General features: G+C 41.7%; 1 protein-coding gene across 4 annotated transcripts in view; it reads right to left on the bottom strand.

Moving 5' to 3' along the window:
* VAV3 (vav guanine nucleotide exchange factor 3) overlaps nucleotides 1-21,095 on the bottom strand; it is a 404,596-nt gene that overhangs the window by 194,927 nt on the left and 188,574 nt on the right. For all 4 annotated transcript variants that reach the window (XM_089300258.1, XM_089300260.1, XM_089300257.1 and 1 more), the window contains exons 3-7: nucleotides 14,227-14,285; nucleotides 10,673-10,738; nucleotides 5,940-6,048; nucleotides 3,387-3,479; nucleotides 1,224-1,292 (exon numbers count right to left, since the gene is read on the bottom strand). In XM_089300258.1, the coding sequence (XP_089156384.1) occupies nucleotides 1,224-1,292; nucleotides 3,387-3,479; nucleotides 5,940-6,048; nucleotides 10,673-10,738; nucleotides 14,227-14,285 (396 nt within the window). The remainder of the gene's footprint in view (nucleotides 1-1,223; nucleotides 1,293-3,386; nucleotides 3,480-5,939; nucleotides 6,049-10,672; nucleotides 10,739-14,226; nucleotides 14,286-21,095) is intronic.

Raw genomic sequence — 21,095 nt, 5'->3', positions numbered from 1 at the left:
AAGTCATTTTCAGGCAGGCAGTAAACACATGCAACAGCCAGCAAGTAAAGGCACTGGAAACAAAGCGCCCACTCTTCCACGACTGCTTCCCATGCACCTGGGAGTGCCCGTGGACTCCACACTGGCCCTTTCCTTGGTGGGATGGACATTAAACATGATGATGTCGGCCTTGTCATTTTCTTGAGGAGGATGGAGTATGGAAAAGACTTAAGAATAAGGAGTATCATATGGGCTCGCTGTCACAGAGACCATGCAGACTTAAGGGGTCTAAGAATCCTGTTTCCTAGAAAGCACAGTTTGTTTTTTTTCTGCTAAACTTTTACCTGAAACTGTAAGCATTTTCTTCTCATTTGGTTACAAATCAATGGAAATGTCTTTGTTAGGCCAAAATCAGGGAGAAAGGCAACATGCCAGAGCCTACTGGTTGCAGCTCATTGAGAAGAGGAGGGACTTTTCAGGTGATACAAGTAAGCCTGTACATGATATAGGTAAAATTAAGGTGTGAGTGTGTGTGTGCATGCACCTGTGTGTTTGGATAAACCAAAACACATTCTGAGAACCTGAATCCTGCCTAGAGTGACCTCATGTGGCATAGCACTTCGCTTGTTTCTAGATTTATGTGCAAATGCCCTTTTAGAATCAGAAGACTACGATGAGGTATTCCAACATTTGAAATGCTTGCACAAATGTGAAGAATACATCCTCACATTTTATTAACATAGTCTGGTAAGTCCTAAGAAAATACTGTGTTTCAGAAATGGGAGTTAAGGTTGACATACTGGAAACAAAATGACTCAAAGAGCAGACGCTGAGGACATGGAGAGAGCGTGGGAGGCAGAGGAAACTGAGGTAGTCAGGACAGTAGACAGGACACGAAGTCCGAGGGTCTGGAGGAGCAGCGCAAGAAGCAGGGGCAGAAGGGGAGCCCAGGAGACATTCAGTTGCTGGCACTAAGGATCATTTCATTGAGACGACCTCTTCATGCCTCAGATAAGGGCAATATATGAGCCTTACGTATCCATTTGCATTGTGACTGATTTTTGGTTGAAGATGTGACATATGTCACTTTAAGGAAATCAGGAGATACAATCTTAGGAAACAAAAAAACTAGGGTCAAAATAAGATTACACATAAGAGAATATTAAATCACAGATCTGGGACCTACTAAGAAATGAGAACTTTATAGAAAACACAACAGTCTTGGCTAGTGTATCTTTACTTACAGGAATGTTGATGAATACGGAATCAAATTCTGCTGTGGTCAGAAATCTTTTTAGTGGTGCCATGAAATACTACCAGGAGAGAAGAGGGAAATCATAATTAGCACAATTTGTCCTACTCAACAGAATAGTTTTCATCTTCAAATACTTACTGACATTCACTGTTTATCTGCATTCTGAATACAAACAAGTAAAAGCTGTTTTCTCTGTCTTAAAATTTTACACCTGAGCAGAGATATAAAGACATACACACAAGCTAATATATTTGAATTATGAAAGGCTTAGACAATAAATGCCTCTGGAAGAAAGAAAGAACATTATTGGCTGAGTTGGCAAAACTTCAGAGATATATCTGAGGGTTCACAAAATGTACCCCAAATGCTTTGTGAAGTTTATAAATTCCTGAGAGAAATTATCTGTTTATGCAATTATGGATCATCCCTTAAGAATTTTAGTTCCTGGCCTACTGCTGTTAGCAATTTCAATATTCTGTGTAGATAATCCTCCCAATAGCCTAGCTTCTCACTTCCTGACCTCCAATAATCCTGTGCTTCACCGCAGCTCAACTCCCAAACCTCATGGTTACACCCCAAGACCTTGTCATTATCAACAATTGCAAATCCCTAGGACTGATTCAAACAAACAACTCCCTGTTGACCCCCTCCTTCCTTTACAGCTCGTTCTGTCCAGGAATTCTTCAGCCCTACTGGTCTGCCAATCCGCTGACCCAGCCAAGCCCTCACGTCCTACTTCCCTCCCTTCCCTTTCACCCTCCTTGAACTGTTATCAGAAGCACTTCTAAGACTGCACCCACCCTTATCTCTCTACTCCCACGATGCTTTCGTGAAGAAAACAGAAACTCTGGCTAAATCTGCCACATATTTTGTTAAGCACAGCCTATAATAGTAGTCAAATTTTAAATGATCACAAAACCCCAATGTGCCTATAATGGCACACAGCCCTACCACATTTCCTGATCATTGCAGTCTCCTAAACAGCTCTTCTGCACCTTTCTCTCTTTTCCTAAACTTCCTCCTGGTTTTCATTTTCCTAACCTCTATACACAAGACTCATCAGAAATGGCTTCAAGCCTTTTCCCTAAAAATATGCATTCCCTGGAGTGGTCTCAGTCCCATTACCTTAAATGCCATTGTGGGATGATAAAAGCCCAACCTACCTATAAATTCAACCTTTTGACCCCAATGCCAGATTCACGTATCTAACATTCTCCTCCATTTTTCCCCATGGGGTGCTAGAAGGTGGCACAAAGTTAATATGTCCCAAGTGACTCATGCTTCCCCATCTCAGTAACCATCTGCATCTTCCATGCAAATGTCCATGCCAAAACCTAGCAGTCAGTCAGATTCCTCTCTTTCCCTCAATCCCTTCCTAACCTACTACCAAACCCAGTTGGTTCTGCTTTCAGAGTTTCTTCAGAATCTGCCCATCTCTTACCAGCACTTTATCATCTTGATTCCCACAAAATCTTTGTTTTCCTCTGTTCCACCCTTACCTCCTAAGAACCACAATGAGATGATCGTGACTAAAATCATTTCCCGTGACTTCTGCTGAAATACTCTCCTCTCTCAATGTTCCCACCTGACCTGATGCCCCCCCCCCCCCCAGCTCTCTGCCCTCCCGCTCCAGCCACTCTGGACTGCTGCTCTTTCCTGAAGCCTCGGCTGAGCACTGTCCCTTCTGAGGCCTTCCTCCCAGGGGCCATCTTCACTGGGATGTCTCCCTGGCTGGCATCCTCAAGACACTTAGCCACCTGCTTACACACGATCCTATCACTGAGGCCTTCCAGGATCACTCTATAAAATGCCACCAATACCTGCCTATACTGCTTTCTCCTAACTTATTTTCCATTTTAAATGTATGACATTTGGCCTGCTTAGTTTGCTTACATTCTAAGCCTTGCCATGAAAAAATGCCATGAAATCAGCATTTGGTTGTATTTATTGCTATACCCTCAGTCCTTAAAACATTGCCATTAAGGTACGAAGACATTAATAAACTGTTGTGGAATGAATAAATCTGCTTTGAGATTTTTAAATACGAAGTTACTCTTAAAATCAGAATAAACACTCAGTAGAATCAATTATTCTGTTATATTAACTACAGAAGGCAGTATTTGGGTATCAAGAATAACAGCTGATGACTTACTTTTTCTATTGACTCCAAAGTTTCTGCATATTTTTCTTCCGTCTGCTTAATTTCTGCTAAGCAACAACTTCGTATATCATTTTCTGGGCACTTCTGCATTTAGAATTATCAAAATAAAATTACTAATCTAAATGGTAGTAGATAGAATAGATCAAAATCACTGACAATTTTAACGTTGCATTCTTTTTTCTTTTTTAATTTTTATTAATATGAACAGATTTAATGCATTTCATAGATGTGATTCTAAGAACATAACCATACTTGCTTCCCTTCCTCTCTCCCTCAAACCCCCTCCTTATTTCATTTTTTCTTTGCATTTTAATAAATCACAAAACTTAAAGATGCATTTAACAGCTTTTCGTGAATTATCATTGCTATTCTTTTTTATTTTTAACATAATGAAAGTTTTAGATGGTTAAAAATAAGCTTCAACCCTTGAAATTTTATTTTCATTTTCTTTTAAAGACATAGATACAGGAGGGGGACAGAAAGGGAGACGGGAGAAAGAAGAAGAGAGAGGTGTGGGGAAGGGCAGGGGAGAGGGGACCTTCCATCTGCTGGTTCACTTCACAAATGCCTGCAACAGCCACAGTGCTAAGCCTGGCAAGAGCTGAGACCCAGGAATTTCATCTGGGTCTTCCATGTGACAGGCAGGGGCAGGGACACAAGTCCTGGTGTCATCATGTGCTGCCTCCCTGTAAGTGCAGGAAGCTGGATGGGAAGCAGCATCTCTGGGACTCAAATCAGGCAGTCCATTATGGGACATGGGTGTCTCAAGTGGCTACATAAGCAAGTGGATTGAATGCCTCCCCTAGACACTCTTAATTAAAACATGTATAAGAAATGGCAATATTTCCATGGCATAAGATGATTTCTTTAATACCTAGCATATTTCACAAGTCCATAGTAATAACTGTAAAAATGATCAAAAGATATTTAATAAGCAAAAACCTTCAAATACTTTTTTTCACCCAAACATTACCATCTTAGGGTTTGGCTCTTTTACTAAGTGTTTAAGACTGAGGGTGGGGGCCAGTACTGTGGTGCAACAGGTTAAGCCATGGCCTGCAGCGCCAGCATCCCACATGGAATTCCAGCTGCTCCACTTATAATTCAGTTCCCTGCTAACACATCTAGGAAAGTAGCGGAAGATGGCCAAAGTCCCTGGTCCCCTACACCCATGTGGGAGACCCGGAAGAAACTCCTGGCTCCTGGCTTCAGCTGGCTTTAGCTTCGGTCATTGCAGCCATTTGGAGAGTGAATCAGTGGATGGAAGATTCTCTCTCTCCTTCTCTCTTTGTAACTCTGCCTTTAGAATAGATACATTAATCTTAAAAAAATATATTATAAAAGGTTGAGGGCGGTAGATGCTATGATCAAATATTCTGAGATATGATGGAGTTGGGTTCAAGCAGTAGTTTTGTTGTTGCTGGCTTTTTAACTGTGAACAAGCTACACAGAGAGAACTGGGTAAATTCTTCAAAGCTCTGAAGAAACCTAAATCACCATTCAGCTGATGAAAAGCTACTGATGTAGAGGAAGAAGATACTAACAAAAGCTTAAGCAACTGACCTCCATTTCACATTATACATGAGAAAACAATTCAAAGTAATTCTCTCTGAATTTTCCAGATATACTAATGGCAGATAAAACTTGGAGGGCTTGTTGACTACAACAATATGAGAAACTAAGTTTATAAAATATTAAAAGAGCTAGGAGATTTACAGTGAAAAGAAAGAAAAAAAGTATTCCAATAGCTAACACCTATGAGGAAATATTCTTTAACACATTCTATCTTACATCTAAGTTTAAAAAAATACCCATTTTGTAAGAGAGTATTTACTTTCTTTTCTTTTTTTTTTTTTTTTTTTTTTTTTTTTACAGGCAGAGTGGACAGTGAGAGAGAGAGACAGAGAGACAGAGAGAGAAAGGTCTTCTTTTTGCCGTTGGTTTGTTGGTTCACCCTCCAATGGCCGCTGCGGCCGGCGCACCGCGCTGATCCGATGGCAGGAGCCAGGTGCTTATCCTGGTCTCCCATTGGGTACAGGGCCCAAGCACTTGGGCCATCCTCCACTGCACTCCCTGGCCACAGCAGAGAGCTGGCCTGGAAGAGGAGCAGCCGGGACAGAATCCGGCGCCCCGACCAGGACTAGAACCCGGTGTGCCGGCGCCACAAGGCGGAGGATTAGCCTAGTGAGCCGCGGCGCCGGCGAGAGTATTTCATAAATTCATGATTCCATAAATTATATTCTATTGCTATTGTGCCATTGTTTAGCTAAGTGCCATGTCATTTTCCCTATCAGGTCTGTTTCTCTCCTAGTAAAATGAAAGGATTAGACCAGAGACTCCCGATGCTTGTTTTGACCTATAAAATGCCATGCTAAAGTCTCCAAATGTGATAATAATAAGTCCTACTTGCATACTTATTAGTAAGCAAAGGCAAGATAAAAACAACTATTCCAACAGAGGTTACATATATATCACATTAATTAGTCCTTCAAGTAATTACTTTCCTAACAAAATACTCAGAGTAACAGAAAACAAAAGTCCTACAGGTTGATGTGCTTCCTCTGCTTTCATTAAGTCCTCATAGACTTCTCCTCCTTCATCTTCCCCATATACACAGTCATAAAGATCTTCCTCATCTTCTACACGAGTTTCACTAAAACGAAGAGCACAATTGAAAAGTCATTATCTACTAAGCAGTAAATACAATAGCTGGAAATCATCTACTGGATTTTAATTTTAAAATTTAGAAAGGAATAAATGGTATTAATGGAAAGAGCCAAAGATGTACATTACAGTTCTGTCTACTCCAATAAGAATGATGGCAAACAACAGAAGCCAACCTTGAGGCTTTGTAGCTAACATTTAATGCGTATGCTGTGTGCAAGCACATAAACAACCCTTTTGCATAGACTTTCTCACTTAAAACATCCAGCATTAATTGCCTTATCACGTATTCCTTATAATTTGATCCATCCAAGAGAGATGGAAGTTGAGAATCAATATTATTTGACTTCCCAAAGACTACAGCTAGTCAAAGGCACAGCAAATACTGAAAACCAAGTCTGTATTATACTGTGAGTGTCTTAACCACTCTGCCGTACCACGTCTTGTCTTTCAAATTTCAATGTCTCAGTTTCATTATCTGTATTAAAGTGTATAAAAACAGAGAGGACAAGGGTTAAGGAGTTTCTAATATATAACAAGTGGTCTTTTTAAGAATATCAATTGCTGCAGGGTTATTATCAATTTCAAAGCTAGTGATTTTCAAACCATGCCCCCTCAAGGCCCATTCAGAGCCTCCCCTTCAATGGACTCTGTTTTTATCTGTTTTATTTGTATTTTGCAAAGAAAGAGCCTGAATGCCAAAAAGCATTTTTTAAAAAACCATTTAAAATTTTTTGCTGGTCTCCTGGAAGTAAAAATAATACCTCTTTTCAATGTTTCATAAAATTGCTGTTTATTTTCATTTTATTTGAAAAGCAGAAAGAATCAGAGAGAGAGAGAGATCTTCCATCTACTGGCTCACTACCCCAATTCCTGCAACAGCCAGGGCTGGACTTGGCCAAAGCCAACACCCCAGAACTCAATCCAGGTCTCCCACATGGGTGACAGGTAACCAACTACTTGAGCCATCACATGCACCATACTCCCAGAGTGCTTATTGGTAGGAAGTTGGAATTGGGACTGGAGTTAGGACTTGAATCCAGACATTCTAATACAGAATGTGTCCAAAATTACACCTTAACCCCTGTAACATATATCCACCCCAACACCCTTTTTTAAAGTTTCTATGAGCACTTATGCTGTAACTGACTGGTACTCCTCATATGATACTGTAAACCCTTCTGTCAAAGAGGAACAGCTGGGGCCAGTGCCGTGGCTCTCTTGATTAATCCTCCGCCTGCGGCAACAGCATCCCATATGGGCACCGGTTCTAGTCCCGGTTGCTCCTCTTCCAGTCCAGCTCTCTGCTGTGGCCTGGGAGGGCAGTGGAGGATGGCCCAGGTCCGTGGGCCCCTGCACTTGCATGGGAGACCAGGAGGAAGCACCTGGCTCCTGGCTTTGGATCAGCGCAGTGCGCCAGCCGTAGCGGCCATTTGGGGAATGAACCAACAGAAGGAAGACCTTTCTCACTGTCTAACTCTGCCTGTCAAAAAAAAAAAAAAAAAAAAAAAAAGAGGAACAGCTGATTCCACACACTATATATTTGGTTGCTACTGTTTCAGTTTTTCCTTTGCTCAAGACTTCCACAGATGGTACCTATTAACCAATAATCCCAAAGATTCAGATTAACCAATAAGAATATGTTGGAAGACAGGATTAGCATCTCTAAAAACAAAGTTCAATTACTTCAGTACCAACGCTCCTAAGCATCTCTGCTGGATCTGTGCAGGTGAACACTATAAACTGATGTGAACAAAAATAAAACACTAACTATAAAGTCAATTGGCAACTTGGAACATTTTTCAATAGTGAAAAAAGAGGAGAACCTAGGACACTCTTAGCCATCTCATGTCCCTTCCACCCCATCCTGTATCTTTCTCTCCAACAGAAGAGAGAACAATGCCCTTTGCAGTGGGAACCAGCCTCACATTTGTGCCAGGGGCTTCTCTTCAGTAAATTCACACCCAAAATTTACAGCCCAGAGAGATCATAATAATAAAGGTAAGGCTAAAATCAAGCTGTCACAGCAAACTCAAAAAGCAAGCGTTTCTAGGGATAATACCACACTTGGAATTCAACTACAAGATACAAGTTAAAACAGACTGCATTTTGCAGAGCATGAGCTTGAATTTCAGAGCAGCCAAGTTAGAGCCCCAAGCTTCCTCCAAACTCAGCTAGGAATTGCATTATTTCAGGATTTACCTTGGCATCAACTCTGCCAACAAACACAAGTAGAACAGATAAGGGAAAGTTATAAAAAATACTAGGTGTAAGTGGCCATGAGTAGGGTTTAAAAAAGAACATCATCACCACAATGATTCAAATAGTACATTCTTGCTAATACTTCAGATAATCTGGTTACAGTACCAATAACCTTAATAAAGACACTTTATGGTATTGCAGGCAATTCCATAAGATGATCAGCATCTATTTGGTTAGTACCAGTGAATTCTTAGGGATTTTTAAGATGAGATAAGAAACAATTCTTAATAGATATTTAAAACAAGAATTCAAGACCATTCCAGATGCCATTTACGATGGGGAGAGCAGCTGGCCATTCATCCAGGGGGCTTCTGTGAGCACCTGCCTTTTCTCCTCTTCAGCTGATAACTCTTAGAACAGGCAAGCCAAGGAGAATCTGGGATCACCGCAGGGAGTGGGAGCCAGACTAAGAAGTACATGGGAGGCTGGTGCTGTGGTGTAGCAGGTAAAGCCGCTGTCTGCGGTGCCTGCATCCCATATGGACTCCATTTCAAGTCCCAGCTGCTCCACTTCCGATCCAGCTCTCTGCTATGGCCTGAGAAAGCAGTGGAAGATGGCCCAAGTCTTGGGCCCCTGCACACACATGGGAGACCTGGAAGAAGCTCCTGGATTCTGGCTCCAAATAGGCACAGCTGCGGCTGTTGCGGCCAACTGGGGAGTGAACCAGTGGATGGAAGAACTTTATTCTCTCTCTTTCTCTCTGCCTCTCCTTCTCTCTCTGTGTAACTCTTTTATGTAAATAAATAAATATTTAAAAAAAGAACTATATGGGTTCAAAGTCCAAAGACTGCAACTTACAAACAGTATTACCTTCAGCAAACTATTTAATTTTCAAAAGTAGATTTTCTTATTTTTAAATTGTGACAATAGCAACAACCTGATAGCAATGTGAGATTAAAGGACAGTGTATACGACATGATTAGTGCACACACTCAATTTGCCTATGGCTAACAGGCTAGAGAGCTCAGATCTGAAGCATAATGCCTGGAGAACAGTAGATTCTTGATGCAGTTTTGGCTTATTTAGACATTCATTTACTGAAGACCTTCTCTACCTGGCACAGTCTGAAGTTGTACAGAGTACTTCCGTATTTTTTTTTTTTTTTTGACAGGCAGAGTGGACAGTAAGAGAGAGAGAGAGAGAGAGAAAGGTCCTCCTTTACCGTTGGTTCACCCTCCAATGGCCGGCGCACTGCGCTAATCTGAAGGCAGGAGCCAGGTGCTTCTCCTGGTCTCTCATGGGGTGCAGGACCCCAGCACTTGGGCCATCCTCCACTGCACTCCCGGGCCACAGCAGAAAGCTGGCCTGGAAGAGGGGCAACCGGGAAAGAACCTGGTGTGCCGGCACCGCAGGCGGAGGATTAGCCTATTGAGCCGCGGCGCCGGCCTGAAGTTGTACATAGTCATGAACAAGGTCAAGGCTTTGACCTCACAGAGTTGACCTTCTAAGAGGAGAGAGACGATATATAAACCAACACAAGATGATCTCAGGCAGTGGTGAATGTTACAAAACACTGAGCAAGGAAAGTGGATTTTGGCAATTTTAGGGTTTTTAGGGAAGGCCTCTCTATACAGAGACATCTGAACAAAGACTTGAATGGTAAGGGGTCAGGCACACGGACAGGAGAAGGAGCAATCATGAAGGTCCTACAGCAAAAAGAAGCTCTGTACATTGGGATGGATTAATTTCCATGGGTTCCATGAACCTCTCCTGGAGCACAATCAGCTTATTAAAATTCTTTGCAAGCATGCCTGCTCTTTGTCATCAGTTCCTTGAGGGATAAGGATCATGTTTTATGTTTATTAGTAATCTGCACAAGTCACTCAATCAGCACAAGATAATCACCAGCAAGGATCCTTCGCCTCTCCTGACTATTAAACAATAAAGCCCAAAGGATTCTCTGTTCAGAACAAACACCATCCACCCAGACATCCCTGCGTAACTCAAGCCCGTGCTTCATCTCTCCCCTGCTTGCCCTCACAAAGCACTATCTGCCCTAACCCTCCCCCGGTAGTGGATGCTATTTCTTTTTCATTGTTCCCTAGCTGTCTAACTTCGGCTTTATCTGTTCTGTTTATTATGTCTTTCAGGAACTTATGAATTTTACTTCACTTTAGAATATCTTTACTCTTCACAGGGACACACACAGAAACTAAAACCAGTGGAACCATATTTTCTCATGAAGCTTTCCAATATCAAATTAAGGTTAATTCTTACACATCCCAATGCTTATACATCTTATATTTCACATTAATCTATGTTTCCCTTCAGAGAGCTTATTTAACAGTTAAGATTCATGATACATGCAAAGACTGGCAGTGGTTTAACAGTGCTAGAAATAGTCAACATACTCTATTAAGTCTGGAAGGCCTTTGTAGATGTCTTCATCATTAATGCTTTCTTCTGTTGGGAAGGGCCTAGGGAGAAGAAAAAAAATGGGTAAATGATCAACTACCAGGCTGGGCACTAACCTCTCACTCAACTGTGTGTTGAGTGTCCAGTGTCAAAATGGCTGACCCTGTCACCATGTCTCTAACAACGTGCAGGGCCTTCCCTGTAGGGCTGGTCCAGGGACTGTGTCGGTTCCCCTGGGAAGGCTGTCGTGCCTGCTACCCAACATCATGCGCATCACTTACTTCTGGTCACTGCAGCTCCCAGTGCAGCTGGAGACACGTTAATGTGCTCATCTGAACCCCCACCTGCCAAGCACCTGCAGACTCACGTCTTAACACCTACCAGAGCACCCCAATTCAGACAACAAGCGGCAGTACATGAGCCTCAGTCATCAGCACCCTCTCTTTTCAGCTATAGAATCCCATTAGAGGGCCGGCACCGTGGCTCACTAGGCTAATCCTCCGCCTTGCAGCGCCGGCACACCTGGTTCTAGTCCCGGTCGGGGCGCCAGATTCTGTCCCGGTTGCCCCTCTTCCAGGCCAGCTCTCTGCTGTGGCCAGGGAGTGCAGTGGAGGATGACCCAAGTCCTTGGGCCCTGCACCCCATGGGAGACCAGGATAAGTACCTGGCTCCTGCCTTTGGATCAGCGCGGTGTGCTGGCCGCAGCGCACTGACCGTGGCAGCCATTGGAGGGTGAACCAACGGAAAAGGAAGACCTTTCTCTCTGTCTCTCTCTCACTGTCCACTCTGCCTGTCAAAAAAATAAAAATAAAAATAAATAAAAATAAAAAGAATCCCATTAGACTGGCACATTGGTAACAATCATCCTTGCATGAAACAGTTCGCTAGCAGATGAAAATGATTAGAAGAACCCTGTGCCCTCTATACAGCATTAAGGGTCCTGACACAATTTTTTTTTTTTTTTTTTTTTTTTTTGGACAGGCAGAGTAGACAGAGAGAGAGAGAGACAGACAGACAGAGAGGAAGGTCTTCCTTTTCCGTTAGTTCACCCCGAAATGGCCGCTGTGGCTGGCGCACTGCGCTGATCCGAAGCCAGGAGCCAGGTGCTTCCTCCTGGTCTCCCATGCGGGTACAGGGCCTAAGGACTTGGGCCATCCTCCACTGCCTTCCCAGGCCACAGCAGAGAGCTGGACTGGAAGAGGAGCAAATGGGACAAAATCCAACGCCCCAACCGGGACTAGAACCCGGGGTGCCGGCACCGCAGGCAGAGGATTAGCCTATGGAGGCACAGCGCCAGCCCCTGACACAATTTTCTATTCAGACTTTAAAGTATTTAGGTTGTATTTTTTAAAAATCTTCCTGGTTTGGAAAAATGAATCAACCAAACTTCATGAGAAAAAGATATTTTCTCTTCTCCTATTCAATAAAATCACATCACACTTCCATTTATACCCTATTCCAACTGCTTAGCTTCCTTGTTTGTAACATGATGCTTTGGATTTTCTTCCTAACACCAATTTAATGCCCTAAATTTATGCCTAACAAAATCTCAGTAATCGTACCATAGTACCAAAGTTTTATTCTTCTTTTATAGGTGGCCACGATTTCATATGTTTCATAAAAACAAGATGATCCATCAAAATAATGGGTAAGCTTTAAATAATTAATAGATTGGAAAGCAACATTTCACATTGGTTAATGGATTAATTGAATATTAAGATAATGGTGTAATATATAGTTTACAAATAAATCTACATGTGTAAAAAAGGTCAAAGTTTCACAAAATTATTTTTATATTCAGACACATATTACTATGTTTTTATACCAATACAGATCCATTATAGAGAACTGTAGTCCACTGTAGAAAAAATTTTAAAGAAAAACATTTATTTTATAATGTCACTTTCAGTGGATTTTTATATTGCTTTCTCTTCTCTTTCCTTTGTCTTCTATGCTTAGTGCCAAGATTAAGGGCTCCAATTATTTTTTTCTTTGCTTGGTTTTGACCAATATATTAATTAAACACTTCACATTTCCTTAAATATTTAAACTTTTTTTTTACAATTTTTTATTTATATAAGGTGAAGAAATTTTATGTATTTCACATATGCAGATTTAGGAGCATAGCGATACTTCCCTCCCTCTCTGACATTTATCCTTTCAGAATAAAGAATACATAAATACATAAAAATGGGATAATAATTTTCAAAATCTGTTTAAATATAAAATATAAAATGCAAGTATACATTGGCATGGAAAAATATTCATGTATTGAAAGGCAAATAAGGAGGAGTTTACCAAGTCTACAGACTGCTTCTGCAGAAAGCTGACCTTCATGGAGCTTTTTCTTTTTTTTTTTTTACGATTTATATATTTGAAAGTCAGAGTTATGGGGAGGAGTGAGGGATAGAGAAAGAGAGAGAGGGAGAGATCATCTATTCACTGGATCACTCCTGAGATGGCCACAATGGCTAGGGCCAGACCAGACCAAAGCTAGGAGCTCATCCGGGTCTCCCACATGGGTGGCAGGGACCCAAACATTTGGACCATCTTTCACTGCCTTTCCCAAGCACATCAGCAGTGAGCTGGATCGGAACAGCCAGGCCTTGAACCAGTGCTCATATTCTATGCTGGCATTGCAGAAGGCAGCTTTACCAGCTATGCGACAGCACCAGCAGCCCCTCACAGCTCATTTCTGAGAAAGGGTCTGCAGGATCTCCTCCCTAAGGTCACTATGCTTTGTACACTGGGACTAAGGGCTGCCTGGTCAGTGCTTAGCACTCCTGCAAGACACGCTTGGATCCATTCCCTCATACTATGAACAGGACATAGAAAAACAGTAACAACACAGGCAGAGAGACAGGCACACAGAGCACCCACGATGGCTAGGGACTGGAATGTGGAGCCCTGAGGAAATAAATTAAAAACAAAACCTGTTCTCTTTCCACCAAGCCTGGTTCTGTACCTACAGATACTGTTTTACTTTCTAATGTTGCAGTATTTAAAACGGAGAAAGTCTAGCACAACATAAAAAACTATCCAGCACAACATAAAAAACTATTTTCTCCTACCTAACAACTGCATAATCTTCCATCATAAGGAGATAATTTATTTTACAAATGTAATTTCAAGTTTTTAATTCATTACCAAACTTTCAATACACACCCCTGTATACATATCATTTTATACTTGTTTTTAAAGTTGTTAGTTTTATGGTCTTTTCTACAGGAAATAAATATAACATGTTTTAAAATATTTACTTCAACATTTGTGTTTGTCTTATGAACAATATGTACAGGAATGCTGAAGAAAGTTTTAAAAAAGAGCTATACCAATGACAGTCACCAGTGAATTAAGAACCACGTTTAGCCAGTGTATCTTAATGGACACTAAGTTCTTACTTGCTAAATAAATTTTAAATGAGCAAGAACTCTTCATGAATGAGACACTTGTATGCCCTGCATACAAGTAGTTGCAAACGACAACTATTTAAATAAAGAGCCATGCATGGAACCCAATAGGACACAGAACCACAAAGAAACGAGCTTACCTGATTCCCGTGGCCAACGCTATAGGTGTGCGAGACAGTCGGGATAATGTTTCTATAACCTAAGAAAGAAACAAAAATATTAATTGAAAATGTACACCAGGAAAAATGATTTTCCCCCAAAACAATAGTTTTCCAATCTACTATTAAAACCAGCACATAAATTTGCAGATGCCAAAGAAGGGCAGAATGGGGAGATCAATTATTAGGAATTAACACTTAACATCATACTTTTGTTCTTTTAACTTTATGACGCTGAGTAAATTAACAGCTATCTAAGCTGTCATTTTCCTACCACTAAAACAAGGAGTTGGAGCCAGTGATCCCAAACTCCTGGTATCTCTACTACCACAGAATCTGAAAGATCCTATAAAGCTGCATTCTCCAACCAGGTATCCCCTAACCTTATGACGCTATTAAAATTTTAAGAACAAAAAATTCAGTTCTTCGTTGGACTAGCCATATTTTAAGTGTTCAGTAGCCACTTGTGTGTACTGTATTAGACTGCACAGACATCAAATTTCTATCAGCACAGGACATTCCACTGGACAGTACAGCTCTATGGCGAAGTGTACCTGAGTCAAACCATGTGAGTTCAAATGCTGGCTTTACCATTTTAGCCAGGGAATTTGGGGGAAACTGCCAACTTCTCTAGGCTTTAGTTTCTTCATCTAGATAATGCTTACAATAATAGTTAGACCATTAATGATCACTAGATTATGAGATTAAGTAAAATGGTACATGTAAAATATTTAATTATATTTATTCTCTATAATCAGTGAATTTAAGAAAAGTATCTTACTTAAGCAACAGCATCTATAATTTTACCTTTGCTTCAGTATTTTATGCCTAGGATCATCTCACTTAAAGACTTAGAAAGCCAATGACTTCACATACATTGTTCTCAAAGTCTGTTTTTATAGCAGATAAAACTTATTCTACCTTTCAAAATTAACCAAAGTAAAACTTTACAAAGTCCTACTATAAGCCCTCTTCAGAATGAGAAAAAAAAAAAAAAAGCGGAAAAGGTAAAAATCTATCTCTGAGGTCAGGTGATTTTCTAATTCCTCAGTTTACAGACCGAAACACAGAAGTCAAGTGCCCAGTTCCCTGCGGAAGCTTCACCTGGAGATTATCCACACACATACTTCCTCCTGCACGGCTTTAAGAGGTAGCCTGCTGCTGCGGTCAGAAGCTCACGATGGCAGGATACGCGTGGGACAGTGGTTAAGTCACTGTCTGGGACACTCACACCCCTTAGCAGATTTCTTGGGTTTGACCTTTAGCCACTCTGCTTTCAATCCAGCTTCCTACTAATTCACACCTTGGGAGGCAGCAGATGATGACTCAAGCACCCTGCTACCCATGTAGGAGACCTGGATTGAGTGCCAGTCTCCTGGCTCTAGCCTGGCCCAGCCCTGGCTGCTGTGAGCATTTGGGGAGTAAGCCAGCAGATGGAAAATTTCTGTCCCTCTGTGTCTTTTCCATAAAATGACAATAAATAACTTTTAAAGGAAGTTCATGTCTTGCCTTTGGGGTAGGACACCTAAGGCCACAGCTTATTAGTTTTCAGTGAGGCTCATCTCTACCAGCCTCTGTGAAATGTAGACCATAACAGCTAACACCCCACCTCAAGGAATGATGAAAAGAATTAAATGAGATATGCCCAAACACTTAATACGTGTAAACTTCCATTATTACATAAAACAAATTACACAGAAAAAGTTTTGAACTGAATTAAATTACATGGTGACACAGAAAGTAGAAATATATTCTTGAAAACTGGTAAAAGATTTTTAAGTAGTCTCATTACAAAAAAATGAAAAGTAATACACATGCTAATCAGCTGAATTTAGCCATTCTAAAACAAGTACATGTTTGAAAACATGGTGCACACAATACATGCAATTAAAAGCCAATTTTAAAAATTAGGTTTAATATGCAAAAGAGACAAGGGAGCACAACTCTGGGATGATTCCAAAGGGTTAAATGGAGCAAGGACTATGGGAGCTAAATGAACTAAATCACTGACCCCTACATTCTACATTTTTTTAAAGATTTATTTTATTTATTTGAAAGACAGAGTTACAGAGAGAGGTAGAGACAGAGAGAGAGGTCCTCCATCTGCTGGTTCACTCCACAGATGTACACAATGGCCGGAGCTGCAGCAATCCAGAGCCAGGAGCCAGGAGCTTCCTCCAGGTCTCCCACATGGGTGCAGGGGCCCAAGGACTTGGGCCATCCTCTACCGCTATCCCAGGCCATAGCAGAGAGCTCAGGCCATAGCAGAGAACTGGATTGGAAGAGGAGCAGCCGGGACTAGAACCGGCGCCCATATGGGATGCCAGCACTTCAGGCCAGGGCTTTAACCCACTGTGCCACAGCACCGGCTCCAAATTCTATATTCTGACCCTGGCTTCCTGCTATGACCTGGCCAGGGTGGGGGTGGGGGGTAAAAAAATTAAGTGAAAGCCTTTGTCCAATTTCATCACAGTTAACAGAGTTGAACATCTGATAGTAAGGCAAGACACAATTATTCAGATAAGACTTGAAATCAATTAATTCCATATAATAAAGCACATTCGGTGAGTCTATAAATTCAGATCATACATGAATAAATGCTAACAAGTTCACTAGAACAAACCAATACAAAATGAAAAAACATTTCCTAAAATTTCAAAATTACTCATCATCAGTGAAAAGACTAGCTTCAGGAAGGCTCTGGAATAACTTGTGGAGTAGTACACAGACCTGAGGCACCTACACTGTGAAGATCTAGCACGCACCTCATCCTGATCTGGCACTGCTGTAAACCTAAGGGTGAAGTCTGCCTCTGATTCAGCTTTGCATTGTGGTTCTAGCACGGTTACTGCTTAATAACAAGAAAAAAATAGCCATATTTTACTATTGCTATATATTTTATTGCTATTTTATTATGTGTTTTAACAGCAATGTATTTCATTCCTTAGGGATATTTTCTACAATTATGATGTATCTGCAAAGTAAGAACATGTTTGCTGTTCCTTTTCCAAACAACGAGAGCTACGACAACCTGCCCCCTACCGGCCTGCCTACCACCCTCAAAACTACACCTTGAATTTTTATATGAATGCCCACCAGAGGGCGCCAGATGACAGCATATTAGTGTACGCCTGACAACTGTTTCTAAGAACAAGTGTTTTTGAAAATCAACAATCCGAAACCAACTCCTATTATTTATTTATTTAAAGAATTACTTTTATGAGTCAATAAAAATAATATATTCAGATTCAGTATATGAACAGATTGTGTGTAGTGTATCTTAAAGTAATGAGTCTCTCTGAGAACCCACACTCAAGTTTTTTGGTCTTATTGTTCACCGAGTCCATCCATTAAATCTAAGTTTAGCCAAAGCAAATAGAGACTGTTTAGTCGACGTGGTGTTTTCAGAACAGCGTGTATTCTGCAGAGGCAAGTGTATTCAGATTTGGGATAGACAAGAATATAAATTAATGCCAGACTCTCCAGTCCTCCATGTGGAGGTTCTGCCCGTCATTAGAAACACATTATCATGAACATTCGTAAAAGAAAGTATCCCCAAGAACACAAATAGGATTATTTCCCCAGCAATGTAGCAATTCCTAAATTGTTACATCAAGATAATACGAAATTATGGACAACTGACTCCCAGATAGGGAAGTTAACTAGTGAGAGAACATCTGTATGTTAATAGGCCAACAAGCAACCATGCCAAATTCGTGGTGTGAGTTTTCTTTCCTCCTTACCCTGTCCCAGTGTCCTGGTGGACAAGGAGAGTAGAATTTGTAAAGAAGCAAAAAGCATTCCAGGTAACACACACAGGAGCTTCCTGTAGAGGGAGGTGGGGCGGGTGCCCAGGGCTTCCCGCATCTGCTTTAGAAGGGTGGTTGAGAAGGCTTAGCAAGGAGGCCACAGGATCTAAACGGCATTTTAAACACATCATTCAGCAAAGCAAAGGCTCAAGTAGGACAGGAGGACTCGGGGAGCAAGCAAGGGCCCAGGAGACAAGGGCGTGGTGAGGGGTTTCTCAATCATCCGAGGGAGAAGTGAAGTCTGAGCTACAACTGCAGCGGTCAGGAGGGAGAAGGGCCGGTGCACTGGGAAGGCTGAGGAAGGAAGAACCAAGCTGGGAGACAGGGGAGGAGGCGGTTCCAACGCCATCTACCGGCAGAGCCCCTGGGCTGCTTCTGAGCAGGGAGCTCTTGTTCTGGCCCTTCCCTCCCAAGGCCAAGGCGCCCAAGGAGCCAGGTCCTCACTCCTACAGGAAGCTTCTGTGACCAAACCCACTCCAGATGGGTCCTTTGTGTCCCCATTTGACTTTGGACATAACTGCACCTTGGCACCTCTCACTGTACTAAAAATAAAAATGCATCAGCCTTTTAAAATATTTTAAAGACTTGGTATTTGGTTTGTCAAATGAAAATAATACAGTAATACATCAAGTGGCCTCTCTCCCATCTCACCTTCTGCCTGAAGGGCATCACAGCTAAGGACCTGGTGTGACTCTTCCAGAATTTATCATTTTCCTTTTATTATGAAGTAATGGGGCTTTATTATACAGATTTCTCTAGAGCAATTTCTTTCATTAGCAATAAACCAGTCATGCCAACATATGACTCTCTGCATTTTGATGCTGTACATTATTCCAGTGTATACAAACAAACATGATTTAGCCATTCTTCCGACAATGATACTTTCAACATTCTGCTCCAAAATGGCCATCCTTGTTAACTACCTTTTCACCCATGCATGGGTACTTCTACAGAAAAAGCTTCTTAAATGCACTGACTAGTACAAAAGGCACGACTGTTTATAGACACCCCCGAAGAGTAGGTAAGAACATAACAATTCTGGTGATCCATCTCTTTCCAATCCTACAGTAGCGAATGCCTTAAGGGCAGGGGTATCACGCTCACTCTTCACCTCTGTATTTCCATTGTCTTAGTCACAGACAGGCTCATGATGACAACATCACAAAACTATGTCAGTCAAACAATTCAAGGGGTAATACTTAGCCTGCAGAACTGTTTTGAGGAGTAGGGATAATGTATGTCAAGCTACACAAAAGGCTTAACCTGGCACAAGTGTAGACTGAATGAATAAGGAATCGACTACGACAATTAAATACTAAGTATAAGAGAGCTGCCTATCCAGACCTCCCACCCACAGCATCCTAGCGCCTTGCAGCAGACTTCTTCCCCTAATGATGAGTTTCATGTCATTTAGACTCTCTTATTTCTACCATCAAATCAGTCAGTTTAAAAACTATGAAATAGCTGGCACCGCGGCTCACTAGGCTAATCCTCCACCTTGCAGCGCTGGCACCCCGTGTTTTAGTCCCAGTCGGGGCGCCGGATTCTGTCCCGGTTGCCCCTCTTCCAGGCCAGCTCTCTGCTGTGGCCAGGGAGTGCAGTGGAAGATGGCCCAAGTGCTTGAGCCCTGCACCCTATGGGAGACCAGGAGAAGCACCTGGCTCCTGCCATCGGATCAGCGCGGTGCGCCGGCCGCAGGGCGCCGGCCGCGGCGGCCATTGGAGGGTGAACCAACGGCAAAGGAAGACCTTTCTCTCTGTCTCTCTCACTGTCCACTCTGCCTGTCAAAAAATTTAAAAAAAAACTATGAAATATACACAATGGGATATTATTCAGCTATAAAAAGTAAAATCCTTCCATTTGCAGCAAAATGGACACAACTGGAGGGCATCATTCTGAGTGAAGTAAGACAGACAAATATCGCATGTTCTTCCTATGTTTGGAGGCTAAAATTTAAAAATGACAAATAAAGAAATGTCTGAGTGTATCTGTATTACTGCAAATCTAGTCTTGTAAAACAAGTTTTATAACTTTGTCAAATCAGTGGTTAAGAATGTTACACCACTATAGTTATAATGATCTGTGATTACTTTAAAATTTATTGTATATGGGTGAAATGGTCATTTTTCCATTCAATTATTGTCTATAACCATTGTCTATATTCCCACTAAACTAGGATCTTCTTGCTTTTTACTTGTTAAACTTCTTATTTTGTGAAGTATTAAGCCTTTTTACTGTAATGTAAATTTAAAATACACTATCTCAAAGACTAAAAATCAAAAGGGAGCAGGAAGGAGGGTGGGAGGGATGCAGAGAATATCATTTATGTTCTTAGAATTTTATCTCCAAATCACATTGACTTTGTTAAAACTAAGAAGTTAAAATTTAAAAAAAGAAAGAAAATCTCAACAAAGAAGGAAAAAACTATAAAATAAAATAGCTTTCAAAGACACAATGGCAATATCGTACCCACTTTTACAGTTTTCTTCATAGACCTCTGACAAATCCCCAGGCAAATCCAGCACATGAGTGCTGTCAATGCCATAGTCTAATTAAAACAAGTCATCCACGCAGAAGCAGTGTGTTTTGGCTACTTTGAAGGTCCTGAGCTAAGGAAGCCATGGCCGGAGAGAGGAACCAACATGCAGGTCTGCCAAAGCACTGTTGATTAACTGTGGATTCATGTCCCGGAGTTTGCTATTCTATTCTGAAGTTTCACTTCTTAACTCACTCCCTGACCCCATGAACGAGAATCTGGGTTCCAGAGGAGTTCCTAGGGGAGCGATCCTCACAGAGGAGGTGGGCTCTGCAAAAGCAGTCGGGTAGCTGCAGCTTGAGTCCCAAGTGTAAGACTAGTCTGTGGTTCAAGAAGGGGCCTGCAGCTTCGCTGCACAGCGGCATGAAGTCACCGCCTAGCAGCTGAGGCTCAGGGTACAGCTTCTGCATCGTGGTCCCCGCAGCCTCTGAGCAAGGGCTCTGGGGGCTTGTGGGAAAAATCTCGGCCTCAGAGGAAGTGGGAGTATGGGCCTGGGAGTGCAGGGG

The sequence above is a fragment of the Oryctolagus cuniculus genome, chromosome 7 (assembly GCF_051225735.1).
Source record: "Oryctolagus cuniculus isolate XC-2025 breed Fujian yellow rabbit chromosome 7, ASM5122573v1, whole genome shotgun sequence".
NCBI lineage: Eukaryota > Metazoa > Chordata > Mammalia > Lagomorpha > Leporidae > Oryctolagus > Oryctolagus cuniculus.
This window is presented reverse-complemented; position numbering and strand designations above follow the sequence as displayed.